At 33.9% G+C, this 17943-nt stretch overlaps 2 protein-coding genes across 2 annotated transcripts; one reads left to right on the forward strand and one right to left on the reverse strand.

Moving 5' to 3' along the window:
• Window positions 1–128: 128 nt before the first annotated feature.
• On the forward strand, window positions 129–10534 carry LOC147386973 (CBL-interacting serine/threonine-protein kinase 3-like). Its single transcript, XM_086423085.1, has 16 exons — window positions 129–532; window positions 648–686; window positions 1947–2189; window positions 3156–3218; window positions 3316–3387; window positions 3741–3848; window positions 3944–4024; window positions 4885–4938; window positions 5037–5162; window positions 5245–5334; window positions 6745–6867; window positions 6986–7096; window positions 7906–8019; window positions 8109–8165; window positions 8256–8330; window positions 10139–10534. Exons 3-16 carry the CDS (start codon window positions 2019–2021, stop codon window positions 10217–10219), a joined length of 1326 nt encoding a protein of 441 aa, XP_086279211.1. The 5' UTR covers window positions 129–532; window positions 648–686; window positions 1947–2018; the 3' UTR covers window positions 10220–10534.
• Window positions 10535–12631: 2097 nt separating this feature from the next.
• LOC147386974 (calmodulin-7) lies at window positions 12632–15803 on the reverse strand. Its single transcript, XM_086423086.1, has 2 exons — window positions 15604–15803; window positions 12632–13240 (listed from the first exon to the last, which is right to left on the reverse strand). Exons 1-2 carry the CDS (start codon window positions 15677–15679, stop codon window positions 12867–12869), a joined length of 450 nt encoding a protein of 149 aa, XP_086279212.1. The 5' UTR covers window positions 15680–15803; the 3' UTR covers window positions 12632–12866.
• Window positions 15804–17943: the final 2140 nt, after the last annotated feature.

Below are 17943 nucleotides of genomic sequence, written 5' to 3' on the forward strand. Positions count from 1 at the left end.
TCTGCCTTCTTATCACCTATCTCTCCCCCTCACATGCAATCTTTTATATACAGAGTGTTGTTTTCAATTGTTTTCTGGATTCTTTGGAGTTTAAATATTTAAAGGTGAGATTGTTTTAATCTGGGTTTTTGTGGAGAGAGATTTCTATACTATAAAAAGAGGGTTTGGTTTAGTTTTGGGTTTGAATTTTTTTTAGTTAATCTGAGTCAGAGGGATTCTCTCTGTTTTTTTTCCCCCTAAATTGGTTTCTTATTATTTTGTGGGGGTTTTTTCTTAGGCTTAAGATTCTTGATTGTTGATCTTAGTTTTGTTGGGGGAGTGATTCTGGTGCTGGGTTTTGGATAGTTTTTAGCTGAAGCCTTGCTTTAAGTCTGGAATAGTGGGGTTGAAACTCTGCTTTTACTCTGTTTCTTTCTAATTGGATTTTTTTTTTCTAAGTTCTTGGGCTTGAAATATTGGGTTTTTAATCTGGGTTTTGTTGGGGAATTCATTTTGGAGCTGGGTTTTGATTGATTTTGAGCTTGGATCTTCGGTTAGTCTGAAATTATTGTGATCCTCTCTCTCTCTCTCTCTCTCCACCCTTTTTTTAATCTTATCTTTTCCCCCTATTGAGTTTAATATTTGTTGTTTTTTGGGTTTAATTACAGGGTATCTTGAGGTGGGTTTGGCTGAGATCCATTTTTGAGGTGGGTTTTGGTTGCTTTTGAATTTTTATTTTGTAACATATGGGCTATTACTATTTTCTTTTTCCTTGCCTGAAATCTGTAGTTAGAAGCTGGTTTGTCTATATATATATTTTCTTCCTTTAGTTGCAATTTGAATTTTTAGATATTTGTTTTATTTGATGTATTGTTGTGTTTGAATTTGAGTTATTGGGCTAGAATTTTCTTTACTTTGTATTTCATAGTAGGCCATCCTCTGTTTGTGTCACTACTTTCATTTTTTTCATACTTTGTAAGTTCTAAATAAATAATAGAAAGTACTTTTGATGCATAATTTTGTAGGTTTCTTGTTAGGTTTAATTATGAAAAAAAATTGGCAAGTTGGTGGGGGTTTGGTTAATAAAATAGATATTCAATTCTTAGGATGGAGCTTTTTAATTCTGGGTTCTGTGGTTGATGGTTGGTCTCTCCCTCTCAACGAAACATTGACCCCAAAACATTGAATGTTTCGGAATCTTTTTCTCCCGACTGAAACATGGCCTCAAGACAAGATTTTAAACCTTGGTTGGAATCAAAGCAAGTGGTTAAATTTTTTACATTTGTTGCGATTTGGTTTGTTTCGTTTCTCGATTTAAGTTTTGAATGTGGCCAAAGTTGTTTGATTGATAACTTAATTGCAGTAAGAATCGAATATATTTTAAGATTGAACAGTCCGATATACAACCTGGGGTTTCATTTTAATGATAAATATCAAATTTGAGCAGGGTGCACTATTTGAACAAAAGTTTTTTGTTTGAGTTATGTCTTAGAATTTGAATTTCTTTAAACCATTCTGAAATTTTCAGGACTGAGAGTTTAATAATGGGCCCGTTAGATTTTTACAAGCTCTTACTATCTTTCATTTTTTATTAATGTACTTTATCAAAATTGTTTTACCATAGTTCTATAATTGTGGCTGGTTTTCATGTTTAGACTGATCTCTCTCTCTCTCTCTCTCACACACACACACAGACTCTTAATTGTGATGGAATTTGATCATTGTTTAGATGTATAGGTACTTGCTTTCTGATAAAACCATTATATGAGTGGGTTTTATTTCATGAGAATTTGGTTTGAGACCATGAAAGTGGTTTGGCAAGAACCATCAATCAGATAATTCAAATGCTATTAGTTGTACATTTGTGAAATCTGATGCTGGCTAGGTTTACACATGTTTGCCTTTTGGTATAAATTGTTTATCCTTAATTTTAGTTCTTGGGTTATCAATTTTTTTATCATTTTCAGGGAAAAGTTTATAGAAACGTGTGGAACGGCCAATTAATTCCAAAAAGTTTGTAGAATTCCGACAACAAAAGAATGAATGCAGCTAAAGTAAAGCGTTTAGTCGGTAAATATGAGGTGGGGAGGACTATTGGGGAAGGGACATTTGCAAAGGTGAAGTTTGCAAAAAATTCTGAGACGGGAGAACCCGTGGCCCTTAAGATTCTTGACAAAGAGAAGGTTCTCAAGCACAAAATGGCTGAACAGGTCTTTTTGAATCATTATGTCTCTTTGCTTCCATGTCTGTTATTTCTTTTAAATTTTGAATGTAATAGGTTGTTTTGTGGAAATTAAGTCCTATTTATAAATTGTTTTTATTTAATATTGCTGAAAACTTCTAAATTAAAATTTTGGGGTCGGCTAAATAAATGTCATTCCTCCATTCAATCATGTCTTAGAGCAATCTCTTTTATTATTGCAAGTGTGTTCATATCCTCTACCGCAGTCCACTTCTTTTTAGTCTTCAACTTGATATTTTAGAGCTTTCATTTCATGTGACTTGACCTTTTCTTTTTAGTTCAATTTATTTATTTATTTGGAAAGTATTTGACATTGCATGCAAACATAAATGGTCCGCACGGCCATCTGACCCATGATTCTGAATTTGGGATAGGAATAAAAAAAGCTAGAAATCATACTGATGGCACTTTTATTTTTCTAACTAAAACCTTGGACGCCAAACGACATTGAGGTTAAGGGAAGTCCCTCGACCAGCTTAGGATTGAAAATTTGTTTTGGATTATGCTCCTTCTTTGGCCATTTTTATTTGTGAGGCTCCATCACTTAAAAATCTGTTTAAAAATTTTAGAGAGGTGAACTTTGTGTCTGTATATAGGTTTTATCATTAAAATACTTTTTGATCTCTATATTTTGAGATATTTATTTCATGGGTAGCTGACAATTGACCCCAGATATTAAGATTACACACTTTGGGATATTAATGAACTTCACCGATCTAATGATCACTTTGTTTGAATTATTTTATGAACTTAAGTGCAGTGGATATCTCAAGTTTTGAATTAAATCTTAATTCTTGAACTATATATCACATATTTTGGTTGACTTCCGTATATGGATTTGATGCTTTGTATGTAATTTATGTTTGACTACCGTCAAAGGAAACCCTTTCATGATGATACACATTTCTGAGATGATTTTGATATGTTTGTGCAGATAAAACGAGAAGTAGCGACAATGAAGTTGATAAAGCATCCAAATGTTGTTCGCTTGTATGAGGTAGTTTTCTCTTGTTTCTTCTGTCTCCCCTTTTTGAGCTTTTACCTGTTGTGTTGGTTCTTTTGCCTTGTCTTTGAAAGATGTTTTCTGTGTTCAGGTAATGGGGAGCAAGACAAAAATTTTCATTGTTCTTGAGTTTGTTACTGGAGGCGAGCTCTTCGACAAAATTGTAAGTGCAAATTTTCTTTTCATCCTATTAATGTACATGTTTGTGTTAAAGCAATATAACTTTTTCGGGGTCAAGATTCATGTCATGGAAATTACTTCCAAGAATTTACAATGTAAGCTCATAAGTTCAATCTCTCTAAAACTAAGACCAACCTTTTTGACTTAGGATATCGATAGTGTGCTGGTTCCAGCCTTTTAGATTCCTTTTCCCTGACACTTGAGCTGTATGTCAACATGGTCTGGTAGTCTTGGAACTACGATTTGTGGAAATTTTGGATAGTTTTTATAGAGTAATGTGATCTTACACTGCATGTACTATATAAACCAATATATGGATGTTTTTGGGTTGTGAAGGTTAACCATGGCCGGATGAAGGAGGACGAAGTACGGAAGTATTTCCAGCAACTTATTAATGCTGTTGATTATTGCCATAGCAGAGGTGTTTACCACAGAGACTTGAAGGTAATTCCTTTAGTTTAATGGAGAATTTGTTTAATATTCCAGTTGTTTTGGCAAAGAAAAAAGCTTCATCCGTTCACTTGTTTGCCTATTTTCAGCCAGAAAATTTACTATTGGACGCTAATGGAAATCTCAAAGTTTCTGATTTTGGATTAAGTGCACTATCCCAACAAGTCCGGGTAATTTTAAATACGTAATATAGTATGATTTGAAGTCCTTTCTGCTCGTGTGTATATATATTTCCTATTGAATTATTGTTGATTACATGAGATAAAAGTATCTTAAATATGAAAATGAAAAGCTAAACAAATTGTTATTATTCATTAGCATTATATTTTTATTCTTAATTACCCTTACTGGTTATTTAACGGCAACAGTTCTATTGGACTGGATGTTCCACCCAAGCCATACTTATTACAAAATTAGAGAACAGAACACAAATACTTTTCTTATAAAGAATTTAGTATATTTTATTTTATTTTCCACCTAATGACCCCCATTGTTAAGAGTAAGCTGATGTTGTAACTTAGAGTAATATTAATTCTAGGTTCTTTTTTCGTGTTGTGGGCTGCTTTCCCGTCGGTTAAAGCCCTTTGAGTCATGGCTGAGTTTGGGCTACTCCTTTTCAGTGGCAAAGCGGATTCTGTGGTCCATTACTCCTTTTGTGATTTTCTTGGGCGTTTGGAAGGAAAGAAATCGTTTGATTTTTAAAGGAAGCTTTTGTCGAGGATATTATAGTGTCAATCAAAAGTTTTCTATTTTATTGGTGTAAAGTTTTTGAAGAGTTCAAAGGAGTCTTCTTTGAGGATTTCATGGGAAGATGGGACTGGGTTTGTAGATTGTCCTAGCAGGTCTTGGGTTCTTGCTTTCTTGTTGGTCATCTCGACCACATTAATGAAATTTGCTTTTACCTTTAAATATAAAAAAAAAAAAAAAACATTAGAGTTATTGATCGATTTTCTTTCGAAGTACCCTTTTTCAACAAATTATTATTTTACTTTTTCATACTCAATTCTAACTATGAAGGGGTTTCTGGCAGGATGATGGCCTGCTTCACACTACTTGTGGAACTCCGAACTATGTTGCTCCCGAGGTGTTGTGGTCATTAAATTATACGTATTTGCATCATCTTGAATCCCGTTGTAATCTTTTTTCTCTAAAGCTCCTTTAATAATTTTCTATTTTCTTTAGGTCCTCAATGATAGAGGCTACGATGGGGCGACTGCGGACTTGTGGTCATGTGGGGTTATCCTGTTTGTATTGCTCGCAGGTTACTTGCCTTTTGATGATTCTAATCTTATGAACCTGTATAAAAAAGTGAGCATTTTATGAATTTTAGAGTACCCTTCGCTTATTCTGCTTCAACTTCTAGTTATTGAATGATCCTTCATGCTTGCAGATCTCGGTTGCTGAGTTTACGTGCCCACCTTGGCTCTCTTTTGGTGCAATGAAACTGTTAACCCGAATTTTGGATCCCAACCCTATGACTGTAAGTAATTCTGCTTTTCCAATATGCGAAGTTATTTAGTAAATTTGGGGTTCGAACTTTGATGTTTATATGTACAAACCGTAAGGTGCAAATGAGGGGTGCCCTCAGTGCCTTTTCTTGTATCTTAGTGCTTTTTAGCTCTCTTCCCATTTTTTTGCAAATTGTAAGACTAAATATCTTGATTTGTTGGGAAAAGTCCAACCTTCAACCCAGGATGCACAATAATTGAAAAGAATGAACGAAAAAACAACAACAAAGAAAATCAACCACAACACAGGATTTACGTGGAAAACCCTAAAAGATGGAAGAACCACGGAGCTGCACCGATTCCACTATGCTCAAAGGCCAAATAGAAACTTACAATGTTTCACCCATAGAATACCATTATATATATCCCTATTGAATTAAAGTTTTACATAAAAAACTGTGAAATTACAGAAATACCCTTAGGAAAACTTGGCTTGATTAGCCGTACTTCCTTATTGACCAGTACCATCAGGCTCCACAAACCACAACAGGATTGACTATATTTTTGAATTTACTATATTACTTGGTTCAGTTTATGGATCAATACTTGAATCATGAGTTGTTGGTTAGGCAAGCTCAAGTTGAATCTGAGTGTTGAGTTCCAAGGTATCAAAACATGATTTAATTTTAGTTCTAACATAGATAGACTATATTCAATTTCTTACTTGACTTGCATGAGTCAGTAAAACAATTGTTGAATCTACTAATGGTTGGGAACAAGGGCACTTGTCCAAGGATGAGGACTAGTTTTACAACTTCTTATCCATTGGAGACGATGGTTATCCCAAACAACCTCTAAATTTGATCTATTAGGAAAAAACTCAAAAGATTGCACGAGCTTCCATAACACAACTGAATAAGCCTAGATCCTTTGGTTTCCATACAAACCCACACAAAAATCATGTCAGATGTTTCGGTTTTAGAATTTAACTAGAGTTTGCCCGTGCCTACGGCATAGGGGTCCTCTTTGGGCTAAAAGGGGTAATAAAGGAAAGATAGTAAAGTTGGAGGAGTATTATTGAAATGGGAGGGGAAGGCAATAAAGTGTTGTCTTGTGGACCCTACTCCTTCATCTCAATTTTTATTCCCCACAACACTGTAGCTAGGTAGGGTCCACCATCGTGTTTTATTATATAGATTTGCAATTTAGTGTTGAGAAATGCTTTTTGTGGACCTCTTCACAAGTAATATCATTGGTAACATTCACGTGTAACTTCCACATTTCATCAAGATGCCTCTCCTTTTGTTTATTTGGGGTCACGATTAGAAAACTTTATTGTTAGATTTCCTTGGGGATACCCAAAATATGCAAGAAATTAGTATTACTCTCTAATTGGTTACCTTTCTAAAGTGTTAATCTGATTTTCTTGTGTCCTATGGCAGCGCATTACTATCCCCGAAATTTTAGAGGATGAATGGTTCAAGAAAGGTTTTAAGCCACCTGTGTTTGAGGAGAAAGACGACACGAACTTGGATGACGTGGAAGCCGTTTTTAAGGACTCAGAAGTGAGTCAAAGACATGCTTTCAACTCATAAATTCTATTTTTGATGTCGAAGGTGTTCCCTAAGATGGGTGCTTTGGAAAAAATTTCTCATGAATTGTATGTTGTTGGCGTTGTACCAGGAATATCATGTGACCGAGAAGAAAGAGGGACAGCCGGCAGCTATGAACGCATTCGAATTGATTTCTATGTCAAAAGGTCTCAACCTTGGAAATTTATTTGACGTAGAGCAGGTTTGAATATTTCAAAGCTCTTTCTTCATTTGACCATATTATTTAGAGACGAAACATGCAAGTTTTTTTTTTGGGTGGGGGGGTGGTGTGAAAGGGGATTGGCTACAACTAGTGAAACTTATCTCTAGTACACCAGAATCGCTGATTTGCATTGTAATGGCCTGGAACATATTAAAAATAAATGTTATAAATAATAAGATTTTATTTTTACAGATTGCATCATAAATAATAAGGCAGACCCATGAGTGAGCTGGTCAATACCCTACGATGGTTTTAATTCTCGTCCGAGACTGAGATGAGTCCCCTGAGTCATCTCGGTATCGTCCATGAACGAGACAGATAGGCATAGCGTCTCACATCTGCAGAATCTCGCGAGATAAACGAGTTGACTTGTACAATATTTTGAATATCTCTTCCAAGTCAACTGGGATTTTGTATATTTTAATGAAAATAAATTTAAAAAAAGTAGAATTTAAACATTTATTATTTAAATAAATTATGATTTTATAATAAAACCTCCTAATATACCCTATTTTATAATAAAAAATTGTAATATATGAATAAATAATTGTAAACCAAGTTAAATGATTTATCTCGTCCTGTACGAGTTGACTTGTCAAACTGAGATTTGAAACCATGTACTCCACATATGTGCTATCTACGCTGAGTATAATGCAGTATTCTACATGATACTGAACTTGTTCCCGAGATTTTACTGTGCTTAATGATTTAGATTTTGTGTTTCTATCACTTCAATGTGTTTCTAACTCTAATTCTCTTTCGTTTCTTTTGTTTATTCCATGTCACAGGAGTTTAAGAGGGAAACAAGATTTACGTCAAAATGTCCAGCCAATGAGATCGTCAATAAAATCGAAGAAGCTGCAAAACCTCTTGGCTTTGACGTACACAAGAAAAACTACAAGGTGAGGAAATACAAACATATACGGTGTCGTCGAATTTGGAAAATATGAAATTTTGTGCCGTGATTTAACCGTGTCCCATTTTCTCTCAGATGAGGCTAGAAAATATGAAAGCGGGAAGAAAGGGAAATCTTAATATCGCCACCGAGGTTTTTTACTTGAAACTTAAATAACATTAAACTAATACTCCGGTCTGTTATATTTCTCTTGCTTCTCTTATAATTCGTTCATGTAATCAGGTATTTCAAGTTGCTCCTTCTCTTCATATGGTCGAGGTACGGAAAGCAAAAGGAGATACTTTGGAGTTTCACAAGGTATTTTTTTTTTCTCTCTTCTTGATTTTGGATCACACATATAATAATATAAGGACAATATAATAAGAGAGATTCTACTGCCACACCAACTTTTGCTAACGCCAATACTTATGTAGATCACCATAGAATTAGCACATTTGGAGTGGCAGCAGTAAAAGTTGGTGTTGAAATAGAAGCTCTCTATAATAAACTTAAAGAGCTTCTATTGCCACCAACTTTTACTGACAGCACCCCAAGATGTGTATTAATTCTTGGGTGATTTACATATGAATTGTCGTGCTGTTAGCAAAAGTTGGTGTGGAAATAGAATCTATCTAAACTTATTCATGGGATGAAGCTCTTGGTATGGTTTAAAGTACCAGATTTCTCAGAGCATGTGACGATCCGAGTTTGAACTGACCAATTCTGGTTTGAATGGCCCATATCAATTGCTCACAAACATATTCAAAACAATTTGACATGTATGATTTCTAAAGAGAACTTCTATTGGCACCCCAACTTTTACTTATTACACCCCAATCAAAAAAAATGTCAATGGCTGTGAATAAGTAAAAGTTGGTGCCAATACTCGTCTCTCTCTCCCCTAATTGTAAGCAACTGTTAAAGTTGTTTGAATGTTATAATGCTTTGTAAAGCTGAGGTAACAACTTGAACCAAGCTTTTTTAGTGTTTGAATGGTATGTTTTAATCTTTACTTAGGGGGTGATAAATAATTTAAGAAGTTGGGGGTGTAATAGGTAAACTTTGGGGTGTCAATAGCAACTCTCTTTCAGAAATAATTGCTCTTTCCTTGTTAATTAGTAGGGGCTACAATCACAAACTTTCAAATAACAAGCATTTAAATTCACAAAACCATCTAACTATTACCCCAAAAAAAAAGCACTTAAAGATTGAAAGCTTCATGGATTTATGCAATTTTTGCATTCTCAACCAAATCTTGAAACCATTTACCATATTTTAGATTTTCCTTTCACTATTTATGTGAAAAACAGTGTCACAATCTCTCAATTTCACTTCCTTTCCGTAAAATTGAAAATCTACCTCATAGAAACCCCAATAGGAGTTCACTATGAATCTATAGTCCATACAAAGACAAAATTACCACTAGCACACGTGCATGGTCACTCTTGTATTACTACTTTGCCCCTCGTTTAATTTTCTTTTATTAAATTCCTTATTTCTTTTTCTCAATATCAATATATTTAATTGTTGGACTTTGAAATTATTATTTCAAATTTTTATCAAATTCACTAATCATTTCTTTGAAATTTTTATCATTGAAAAGTTTAAATTTCAGTATATAAATTGTATTATTTTCTCAAAATAATGTAAAACATTTAGGGAAATCGAACTGCTACACATCGTCAAACCCATCCAACTCTTATTGTCTCTGAAAAATTTAGCAAACTTTATCCCAAAATATCCTCGGTAATTTTTCCATTTCTAGAAGTTCAAAATATACCTCAACATCAAAATTAATGACTCAAATCTATCTCTATCCATCTACTTTTATTCTTTTAGATGGTTTAAAAAACTTGGTATCTTCTACTCTTAGCTCATGTTGTATGTCCTCTTATTAAAGACTTCAAAAAAAAAAAAAAAACATAATAATGCACACCAATTATTTCTTCCATGGTTTAAAGTTTTGTTCCGTTTGTCATCAAAACATTCCATTTTTGGTCAAGAACGACGAAACATTGAAAACCTTTATTGTTTCAATTGCCTTTGAATGTTTGGGCCGAGACCATTTCGGTTTTTCTCTAAATGGAAGCATTTTCCATCTAAATGGCAATTACTTTTGTTTGCAGTTCTATAAAAAGCTTTCAACTTGTCTCAAGGATGTGGTTTGGAAAACTGAAGAGGACATGCAAGAAGTAAAGAAAGGATAACCCAAAGCCCAAAGCATGACGATCCTATTTATTGTCCTTTTTCAATGTATGTATCTCTCATCAAAAACAATTGTAAACTTCTATGTCTCCTCACTCTTTTGTTTTCTTTTTTAGTTTTGGGTCGTTTGTGAGAGCAACTTTTCTTTTTCTTCTGTTTTTTTAACTTTCTAGAAGTAGATTGGACATTAGATCCACCATGTTGTCCATTGTTATTATTATTGGAAACATGGGTTGATTCTCCCCATAAGGTTTATTTGTTTGTATTTGTTGGAACCCTTCAATCAGAAATTATGAATAAAAGAATTCTTTGTTGAATTTCTTGATCTATAAAACATATGGTGGTGTGATCAAAATGAAATTATAGGCCTTTCCATTGTGTTTTTCATTTAAGATTTTTGAAAATCTCTCCCCCTCTCTCATGATGAACCCTTGGTCTCTCTTCTTTTCTATTACGAATCCATTAAGTTTATGTTCAACTCTTGATTTTCTCATCAAGATATCAAATCAAATTATGTCATTGATCGATAATGTTGGAATGAAGAGGAACGAAAAAATTGGAAGATTCACTAAAATTTCATCTCTTTCTAAGAGGCATTGATGTCATTTGCTTCCTCTATTGCACATATTATTATTTTACCAAATGATTGATCCCACTTCTAGATCCCAAAAAGCTCTTTTTGGGCATGGTTACCAAATAACGATTTCCGCAATGCAATCATAGTGGTACTTCTATGGAAGCACTTCTGCTCTTGTTTTTTGAGTACTACAAAATCTGAAACAGTGACTAGTGCATTTTTATGGAGAAATAGTGCCAAGTGCATCCAAGGAAAGTACTTCTATAGTCCTATGGAGGCACTTCTGTTCTTGTTTTGGAGGACTACAAAATCCAAAACAGTGACTGGTGCACTGTTATGGAGAAATGGTGCCATGAAGTCCATAAAATGCCTGATCAATGAATCTTAGCCTCACTATAAGAGCCGTTCTACACTACTGAATGCAGTGTTGCAGGAAGTCAGTTTATCATTTTTCCTTGAATAATTTTCACGAGCAAAAACAGTTATTTGAAGTGCAGGTCGTGTGGGGTCTGGGGGATAAGGTTAGATTTTAAGAGGATATGTGGTGTGATAGCTTGGCTCTATCAACTCAACATCCTTCTTTGCATGCTTGTTCTTTGAAAAAAAATTGTGTAGTTAGAAACAAAAGCACTCTTTCTTGGAATAGGATTCAAGAGAAATTTCAATGATTAGGAGATAATGGAGGTCTCATCCCCCATAGATCTCTTAAATTCTTACAACTTTAGGGAGGACGATCAAGACGGAGGGGAATGGTGACAAGATGTTTTCTTTCAAGGCTAAGGACAAGATGTTTTATGTTCGCTCTTTCTACAAGTGTTTATTTCCGTCTCTTATAGCTTCCTTATCAACCTCATTCATTTAGTGTAGACTCGTCCCTTCTAAGGTATCTTTCTTTATGTGGCTCACTTCCTTAGGTGGAATTCTCACTTTAATAATTTAATTTCTCTCAGTTGGATTACTTCAATTTTTTACTCTTTGTGTTCAGGGATAGGAAATCTATGAATCATATTTTTAATTCATAGTACTTTCTCCTGAGACATTTGGATGGTTTTCTTGTCTCGCTTCCAGTTACATTGGTTATTTCCTCATTCTTTCACTTCCACTTTTGGAAGGATGGACCTTCAATATTTTTTCTCTTTAAAAAAATTCATCTTTAGGTTATCATTCCTTTTACCATTGCTTAGAGTATTTAAAGATAGAGAAATAACAGGATCTTTCAGAGCAAGGTAAGTATGTCTCATGTCGTGATATTGGAGATCTTGGGCATTCTCTATTTGATCCAAATTGAGTAGGAATTTTTTGGATGTTGGATGTCTCCTTCCGAGACTTTGTGTGTTTAAATGGGATTCTATTGTTTTAGTTTTTGTTTATTTTCTTTTCTTTCCCTTGCATGGGTGCTATCTCAGCCTCCTCTTCTGTTTCTTTCTTCTCTATTAATGAAGTCTTTACAATTATCCAAAAATAAAAAATAAAAAAATATTTAATTTAAAACATTGCCAAAAAGGTATTTGAATATTAGATAGTAAAAAAGATATTTTTGTAATTTTAAAAATAAATCAACGTAGACGTACAATGAAATTTTCTTGATTGTTGACAAAAATAACCCTGATTATATTAAAGTTTAAATGTTAAGGTGGGAGCATTTTTGGAATCCAAATTTTTTTGATGTTGAAACACTTCTACTCCGCCTTCTCTCATTATAATAGTAATTAAGAGAATAAAGTGCCTCCATCCAGAAAACAAATTTAGGATTTGAATAAAAACACAGTGAATAGTGTCATTAGGATCATAATTTAAAGAGTTTAAAAAAAAAAAAAAATTAAATGCCAAAAAGTCATGAATCCAAACTACTGCAGAGGACAAAGCAAGCTAATAAGTGAAACACAATTACATAACCAATAATGAACAAGGGGGGAGAAAGACAAAGTCTCTAGGTACCTTTCCTTTCAGAACTGCCAAATGATAAATTAATATAGAAAAATAGCAATCTCATAATACTTATCTGCTCAGTTCTTCCCCCTTTTTTTTTTTTTTCTTTCCCCATTTTCTTTGAACTGATGGGGTTGTGGTCCTCACTTGGCCATCATAACTTTGACAAACTCCTCATAGTTGATCTGACCATCCCCATCAACATCAGCCTCACGGATCATCTCATCAACCTCCTCGTCGGTGAGCTTCTCACCGAGGTTGGTCATGACGTGGCGGAGCTCCGCAGCAGAGATGAAACCGTTCTGGTCCTTGTCGAACACCCGGAAAGCCTCCTTGAGTTCCTCCTCTGAATCGGTATCCTTCATCTTTCGGGCCATAAGGTTGAGGAACTCTGGGAAATCAATGGTTCCATTGCCATCGGCATCAACCTCATTGATCATGTCTTGGAGCTCTGCCTCTGTGGGATTTTGCCCAAGGGATCGCATTACTGTCCCCAACTCCTTGGTTGTGATACAACCTGCATCAATGTTCACGATATTTGATTAAAACGTTTGTGATATTCAACCTTTATGTGCCGTGGCATAATTGACTAAAAGGGTATATATATCAAGAAAAAAAAAATCCAATAACAGATTTTAGAAGAAATGTTAAGATTTTTGTGTACACTTCAACACTAAAAAGTTAATTTGACTCTCAGAAATTTCATCTATCCAATGTTGAGGTTGTCTCTATGACCCAAAATCCACCACACAGCCATCAATCTCAATTTCAAAGTGAGATTTAATGATGAGAATGTTACACGGTTTGAACAGAACTGAATGGACGGAGGGAAACAAAATTGGGTGAATTTTCCACCCCAAAGAAAAATCGGAAAAATTCTCCGAATGAGGGGTCAACCTATTAATTTGGCAAATCTGCGAATTAATCGACAACTTGCGGATTAATCCCCTCTCCTCCCTCCTGTTCCCCTCAACCTTCAAATCTCCAAAAAAAAAGATAGGATTTGGTTGAAGCTGATGGATTTGAGGGGAAGAAACCCCAAAACATCATTTGTAGAATCCCTGAGATTTTTCCAAATCTTTCCTGGATTATTTGAATTTTACCGACTGTCCCCCACCGAATAATTGTTGAATACAAACTTGGTTACTATGCACACGACGTGTTTGTCATATAATAAACCACAAGAAGGATGGGATCAAGAAAAGAGGTGTAATTTGAAATAAGTGTGTAGATAAATCTCACATAATCAATTAAAATACAAGTATGACAAACAGTAAATACCGAATAGGGAAATTTCCCAACTAATTATCGATATTGTTCTAGATAATTAGTGTTACAAGTATTGACAGAGCTATCACATAATGAACTGTTCTGTAAGAGTTGATAAAACTTCTATCTATGTAATAGTTCTATCAACACTTGTAACACTTTTGATTGGGAAATATCCCAAAAGAGAAATGAGGCATATGAAATGAAACCCTGTCGTCAAGTAGCCGAGCAAAGCCAAATTAACTTTCTAGATTTCTCTAGTTAGCATGAGTTTTTAAAACCCTATTAAAGATTTTTTTTTTTAATCAGGAAAGCGCATCTTTACAGACCAAGAAGACTACATTGAAATTGCTTCCAATGCACAAAAAATAATAATAATAATAATACTACAAAAACAAAAAACACCACCACATAGAATTTTAAACATCTGCTACAAACAAGACCTTAATAAAACAAAATCACGCTAGGATACAAGCAAAAAATACCATAATCAAGGACATTTTGTTCCTTGTGAGAAATGGGATACTTAGATTGTTATGGTCTATTTGAAGCTACTGACCCAAACATGAGGAAAACCATGTACAATCTCAAGATCATTAGTTGTCATTTGGTAGCTATTTCCAACATATGAGCTCAAAACATTAGGGCAAGGGTACGATTCTTTATTTCAACCTGTTCAGTGAATTGTCACTAGAACACTTGTTATTCATGGTTGCAATTATGGGCATGGTTTAAAAAGAGGGATTCGATTGCCCCACGAACTTTTACTAATAACACACTTCATATGATACCAACAAAGAATTAGCACACATCTTAGGGTGCTATTAGTAAAAGTTGGTGTGGTAATAGAAGCTCTCTTAAGAAACAAGGGGTGGGATATTCAATGTGAATTGTCCTTCACATTGACTCGTCCAACATCAGCCAAGTCAATAAAACTCGGACAAGTCAACCGAGTTTTTGTTTTTTTTTTAAATAAAAAAATTAATTTTAAATATTTATTATATGAACAAATATCGTAGTGTAACTTATCATCTTCTAATCCACTTAATAAATACAAGAATCATAATTATTTGAATATAAATATAGATTAATAAATAATTATAAACCGAGATAAACGGTTTATCTCTTCTCGATCGGAATATATCAAGATTTAAAACCATGATTATAGAGCACTAAACCAGAATAAAAGCTTTATTTGTATAAATCTTCTATTTTTAGCCAAATCAGAGAAAGAGACAATTATATCAAGCATGCGCGCGATCATATTAAACAGAAACAAAAGCATCTACGTGAACAAGATCAGATCAAACAGTGAAAAATAAAACCGAGAAACAGAAATCTCTATCAAAAAACACAATATCTAGCACAAAAAAACAATAAAATCATCCAAATAAGCCATCAAACATTAAAAATCCATGATTGAATCACTTCCAAACAAACGAATCCTCCAATAATCGAATATTTCACACAAAAATGAAGAAGTTCACATTTAGATACGATTAACAATATAAAAAGATTGACTAAATCGAAAAGGAAAAGTAACAGAAATCTAAAACAAGAGCAAATCGAGTGGAAGAAATTGTAAGAAAATGATGATCGAAGGAATCTGACCGTCTCCATCCTTGTCGAACAAGCTGAAGGCCTCCTTGAATTCAGAGATCTGATCGTCTGTGAGCTGATCCGCCATTTTTCTTCAGAAATCAAAGATCTGAAATACAAATCAAAGAGAGAGATTTGAAATTTTATAGACCAAATTGCCTATTTCGCCTCTCGTCTTTTGGACAATTTAGGGTTTTATTTATATGAGTTGGTGTTCTCTAACAGCACCTCTGACGCTCTTCATCTAGTCGAAATATTCTCTAAATTACAAGATTACCCTCACATTTCCTTTTAATTACTATATTTACAACCCATTTGTCATTCTCTATACTCGGGTAAAAAAGGTAAATCTGGGACTAAAGTTTCCTGGATGGACGGAGTACAGAAAAAGTCTGAACAGGCAGCTTTTTTTTTTTCTTACACATGTCAATCAAAAATAGGTGTTTGCATGTGCTAACTCACTATGTTTTCTTATTATGGATGGTGTCTCCAGCTGGGATGCCATTAAAGAATGTCGTCGGGCCGACAATCTTTGATGATCTAGACAATCTATGGGGTACTATTAGTTGGCATGCAAAATTAAGTCGTATGAGCCATTTACGATGATTCAGGTGTTATTGTACAAATGATGATAGGCACAACACTAACAATGGCAATGTAACATTAGACTGGAGACGAAAAAATAACCCATTATTATTAAATTATTTCACGCTTGAGGTATTTTTTATATTTAAAATATTAATATAAACAAAAATGACTCGTTTTTTTATTCAAATAGGACCTTATTTTTTGGAATTTCAATCGTTGATTTTACTTGGATTACATCAGAGTCTTCTCTTAACTCGAGACCCTAAGCAGATGACCTAAGTTGCATTAAAATGGAATTGACCTTGGTTCAACAATTATCATGCCCCAAACATACAAGTATGAGGGGCCATGGATGAAGTCAACGACAGTGCCATCAACCACAAAGTAATGCCACCTAGCACAAGGGACACATGTACGCCTCCTTCTCACATGTTTTAGAAATATTGAAAGTGAAATCGAAGAGGATTAGAAAAAATGGCAACACCGTCTTATAATGTGAAACACATGTAATGAGTTATATAGAGGTCCTTGTCTGCCTTTTCACTTCATTAGTAGTAGGGGTGCAACTTGGTACGGTTTGAGGTCAAATCGAAATCTAACTTACATAGGTTGGTTCCACTAAATAAGAACCAGAATCGAACCAAATTCCATTGAAACCAAACCAACTCAAACCGAATTAAAGTCAATTTGGTTCTATGGATTGTTAATATTTTATAAATTGTAAGTAATATTTTTTAATGAAAAAAAAACAAACATTAAATTTCATACAATAAATCACAAATCTATCCATAAAAAATCATCAATTTATTCATAAAAGATCACTAATCTATGTCCTAACTCTTAAAGATCAATAATATCTATATATATATATATATATATATATATATATATATAGATATATATATATATGTGTGTGTGTGTGTGTGTGTGTGTGTGTGTGTGTATTTACTGCATAAGGATTCGATTCTTGATTTGGTTTGGTTGTATACAAGTTCGATCCGAGAATTGAATCAAATTGATCGATTCTCCATTTTCGTAACTCGGAATCGAATTGTAACTTATTCCAAACCAAATCAAATTACCCTAAAACTATCGATTCGCTTTGATTTTCGGTTTGAACCGGACCAAGTTGCACCTTAATTAGTACTTATTTACATGTGAGAAATGTTTGGAAAAAGACCATATCATGTTCACACGTGAAAAGAAATGTGGTTGTGCAGAAAAAAGTTTTGGACTGCCGGACTAGAAAATTATAGAAACTGTTTTAATTTTGAGATTTTGTCGGCCTTTTTCCTGGTTACAAATTGATTTGAATTCTCTCTACGCTACGCGGTTCTCACGCGGGGTTTGTCCATCGAATTATGTTGACCAAAATTATTACAACCACGTCATCACTGTACCAAGTTAACTCGTCCGACTCATCTGCATGAGTTTCATACAAGTGAAACTCAAAACACGATTTGAAAAATAAAATATATATATATATATATATATATATATATATATATATATATATATTTATATATATTGCCACACTAACTTTTGCTAACGCCACCCCAATTCTTATGTAAACGTGCTAGCCTTAGCAAAAGTTGGTCCTCACTAAAAACAAGTATGATTTAAATTATTTTAAAAATAACTGTAAGATTAAAAAATGGGGACAATGACCTAAAGACCTATTTTTTAAAAATATGTACCAAAAAGTACTTATTTTATCAACTATTAGTTTAAAAATAATTTTAGAAACAAAAATACCATTATTAC

This window comes from Akebia trifoliata, chromosome 14, assembly GCF_017979445.1.
Source record: "Akebia trifoliata isolate Shusen 1 chromosome 14, ASM1797944v1, whole genome shotgun sequence".
Lineage (NCBI taxonomy): Eukaryota > Viridiplantae > Streptophyta > Magnoliopsida > Ranunculales > Lardizabalaceae > Akebia > Akebia trifoliata.

What these genes read in the sequence shown, in the direction of transcription:
- LOC147386973 (XM_086423085.1), top strand. Translation starts at nt 2,019, where the DNA reads ATGAATGCAGCTAAAGTAAAGCGTTTAGTCGGTAAATATGAGGTGGGG. An exon ending in AGCACAAAATGGCTGAACAG is followed by an intron (nt 2,190 to 3,155) that starts GTCTTTTTGAAT and finishes ATGTTTGTGCAG; the next exon opens with ATAAAACGAGAAGTAGCGAC. An exon ending in CGAACTATGTTGCTCCCGAG is followed by an intron (nt 4,939 to 5,036) that starts GTGTTGTGGTCA and finishes TATTTTCTTTAG; the next exon opens with GTCCTCAATGATAGAGGCTA.
- LOC147386974 (XM_086423086.1), bottom strand. Translation starts at nt 15,679, where the DNA reads ATGGCGGATCAGCTCACAGACGATCAGATCTCTGAATTCAAGGAGGCC. An exon ending in GTTCGACAAGGATGGAGACG is followed by an intron (nt 13,241 to 15,603) that starts GTCAGATTCCTT and finishes ACATTGATGCAG; the next exon opens with GTTGTATCACAACCAAGGAG.